Source organism: Rutidosis leptorrhynchoides, chromosome 3 (genome assembly GCF_046630445.1).
Source record: "Rutidosis leptorrhynchoides isolate AG116_Rl617_1_P2 chromosome 3, CSIRO_AGI_Rlap_v1, whole genome shotgun sequence".
NCBI classification, from domain to species: Eukaryota; Viridiplantae; Streptophyta; class Magnoliopsida; order Asterales; family Asteraceae; genus Rutidosis; species Rutidosis leptorrhynchoides.
The window spans coordinates 33,854,029-33,855,759 of record NC_092335.1 but is presented as its reverse complement, the minus strand read 5'-3'; the positions used below and the strand labels follow the sequence as shown (position 1 = coordinate 33,855,759).

Genomic DNA, 1,731 nt, shown 5'->3' with positions numbered 1-1,731 from the left:
GTATTGTATCCATTTGGGTCAAAATTCCCCCTTCTACTTTTAACTTAAAGAGACCACTATATGACATTTAATTTACTGCTTTTGGATGTTTAGATGGTTTTTAACTAGAAAAATTATCGTCTACTGTGCATACGCACAGCCTGTGCTCGTGTTCAAGGGTTCTATTACTGTTTTAGATAGTAGATGTTTTGGTTTCTACTTGTTTACACATTAGTACTAGAATTAATCAACTTTCTAATATGTTTTTATAACAACACATTAACAAAAACAAATCAAACTCTATTCATTGAATAATTCAAAAAATATCTACTTCAAATGCCAAATCAGATTTGAGATGCTCCAAAACACTAAAAATAAACTATAATCTTTTACTATATCATCACAAAGCGTATAAATTAAGCAACTAAACCACAAACCCCCAAATTCAAATTAGAAACATATATTTCATCATGGTTATATTACACAATTCAACAATTTAAAAGACAAATTTATTAATACCATAACGATATGCGATTTTAATTAGTCAAACTTACAGATATGATCATACAGCTGCAATAGAACTCTAATTGTAGTAGAGTTCAAGGCCCATGCCATCGAGAATCTCGTAATCCTTAAGAGTGATATGATCCTTGTATATATTGTACCACTTCTGGATCCTAATCTTATCGGCACGGGTACCGGTTTGAGCTGCAACAAGCTTCTTCAAATCGCCGATTGTGTCGTCATCGTTGCACTTCACTCGCACCTTCTTTCCCAAGCGATCGTTCAACACCACCTCGATCATGTTTGTTCGAATTTTGATTTTATAGTCTGCAATTCGATGTGTATTAATTGTATTTGTAAAATTCGAAACCCTAATTTCAATCGTATCCGCGTTGTGGACCTTTTATATGTTAGTAATCCACAAGGCGATTGTTTGTTGTAGGTTCTATGGAGTTGCACATTACCCCCGTCAACTTTTAATTCTGCTATAAGTTTTATATTTATATTTATTTATTTATTTATTTAGCTATATACTAAAACTCGTGGTCGAAATCGTCGCATTTTTTTTAATCTACATACTAAAACTCGTGGCCAAAATCGTCGCTTCAGTTTTATTTGATTGTCGTTTTGAGTTTGCGTTCACACTACAAACGAACCCTCAAATTCGGCCTAATTTACACAACGACCCCTCAAGTTTCCATTTTTTTCAGGGGTATAAAGCGTAAACATATAATTTTATTAAAATAAAAGAAAATAATTTCACCCGTATTTTTAACGGGCCCTATCTTCTCGCTCGGTTCGAGTTAAATTTTTCCGAGACCACCGTTCAACTCGAAAAAATCAGACGGTCCCAACGGGACTAACTATACACGAAACGAACATCGTTAAAAAAACACTAAATAACGGGCCCTATATTCTCGCTTGATGCGAGTTAAATTTTTCCTAGACCACCGTTCAACTCGAAATTATTTTACGAACACAACGTGACTAACTATACGCGAAACAGACATCGTTAAAAAAACACTATATATTTCGGGCTATATTTCATACATATACATACACGTCCAACAAACAACCCAACCTACTAGATATATTAGGTACCAAACAACGTATATTTAAATTCGACCGCGCGTTGAATACAACCGCATCAACGCGCGGTCGAATTTTTTCCTAGTTTTTTTGAAAAGCTATAAGATAATATTATCATCAAAATTAAGTACTACGGAGTACACTAGTACATCATAGATT

General features: G+C 34.0%; 1 protein-coding gene across 1 annotated transcript; it reads right to left on the bottom strand.

The window, feature by feature from the left end:
- Nucleotides 1-421: 421 nt before the first annotated feature.
- Nucleotides 422-944, bottom strand: LOC139895922 (ubiquitin-like protein 5). Its single transcript, XM_071878469.1, has one exon. The coding sequence runs from the start codon at nt 782-784 to the stop codon at nt 563-565; it is 222 nt and encodes a 73-aa protein (XP_071734570.1). The 5' UTR covers nt 785-944; the 3' UTR covers nt 422-562.
- Between the last annotated feature and the right edge of the window lie 787 nt (nt 945-1,731).